Source organism: Mercenaria mercenaria, unplaced genomic scaffold, assembly GCF_021730395.1.
Source record: "Mercenaria mercenaria strain notata unplaced genomic scaffold, MADL_Memer_1 contig_2222, whole genome shotgun sequence".
NCBI classification, from domain to species: Eukaryota; Metazoa; Mollusca; class Bivalvia; order Venerida; family Veneridae; genus Mercenaria; species Mercenaria mercenaria.
In genome coordinates this window covers 1-1,051 of record NW_026460267.1, presented here as the reverse complement: position 1 = coordinate 1,051, position 1,051 = coordinate 1, and the positions used below count along the sequence as shown (strand labels likewise).

Genomic DNA, 1,051 nt, shown 5'->3' with positions numbered 1-1,051 from the left:
TCATTGGTGTCGATGCTAGAGCGACACCAGGTTGAGAAACTTGGACACTTATTTCAGCTGTCAAAGGATGATCAACAGAATCTCCCTAAGTTGGCTGAGGCTTTTGATAGTCATTGTCACCTTGACAGGACTATGAGGGAGTGGGGGATGACTAACCCATCTCTGAAAGAGATGAGTAATCTGAACCCGCTTAAGTCTCACGAGGTTCACCTTGTGGGAGTTGTAGGGGTTTTCTATGACCCTGAGACTTACCCTACACAGGAGGGTATTAAATCATGGTCTGAACAGGGTGTCGTACCGGTCGTGGGACTCCACCCCCGGAAGGCACTTACCGAGAAAGCGTTCAGTAAGCTGGCGGAAGTTCTCGAATTTCCGGAGGTAGCAGGATTGGGGGAGATTGGTCTTGATCGAACTGCACCTGCTGAAAAATGGGCTGAACAGCTCCGCAAGGTCGATTAGGTCCTGACTTTGCTGCGACCGGAGCATGTGCTTGTTATTCATTGCAGAAGTTTGACAAACCTTTCTGATGAGTCTCTGTTAACTATGTTTTACTTGTTACAGAGCCATCCCTCAGTCAAGAAGGAGCAGTTGATTCATCCTTACTGCTTTACAGGGTCTTTGGACATGTTACAGAAATTGTTAGAGGTGTTCCCTAACACTTATGTTGGGTTCACAGTAATGGTCTGTAAGTCCAATGACTACCTTGACATGCTGCGGAAACTAGAGTCTTCACGTTTGCTCCTTGAGACGGATGCTCCTTATTTCAGCCCGCCACGCTGTAAAAAGTCCAATCCCTATATGATTGGATGGGTTGCATCCAGGATAGCTGAGGCCAGAGGCCAATCTTGGGGTAACCTCCTCAAGTTGGCAAGTGCTAATGCACAAAGACTGTACATTGAGAAGCTCCCTCCAGTCTCAATGTACGGTGATGAGTCCGGTTAAGACATAGGGGTTAACCCCGGTGCACTATGGATGAAAGGTCCATGGTCACCGGTAGTTGTGGTATTGTGACTGAAAAGCCGCAATACTAGTACTGGTTTTACCCAGGAAT

At 47.6% G+C, this 1,051-nt stretch overlaps 1 protein-coding gene across 1 annotated transcript; it reads left to right on the top strand.

Annotated features, from left to right (window-relative positions):
• Positions 1-543: 543 nt before the first annotated feature.
• Positions 544-942, top strand: LOC128552268 (putative deoxyribonuclease TATDN2). The gene has a single exon (XM_053533295.1). It carries the CDS (start codon positions 544-546, stop codon positions 940-942), a length of 399 nt encoding a protein of 132 aa, XP_053389270.1.
• Positions 943-1,051: the final 109 nt, after the last annotated feature.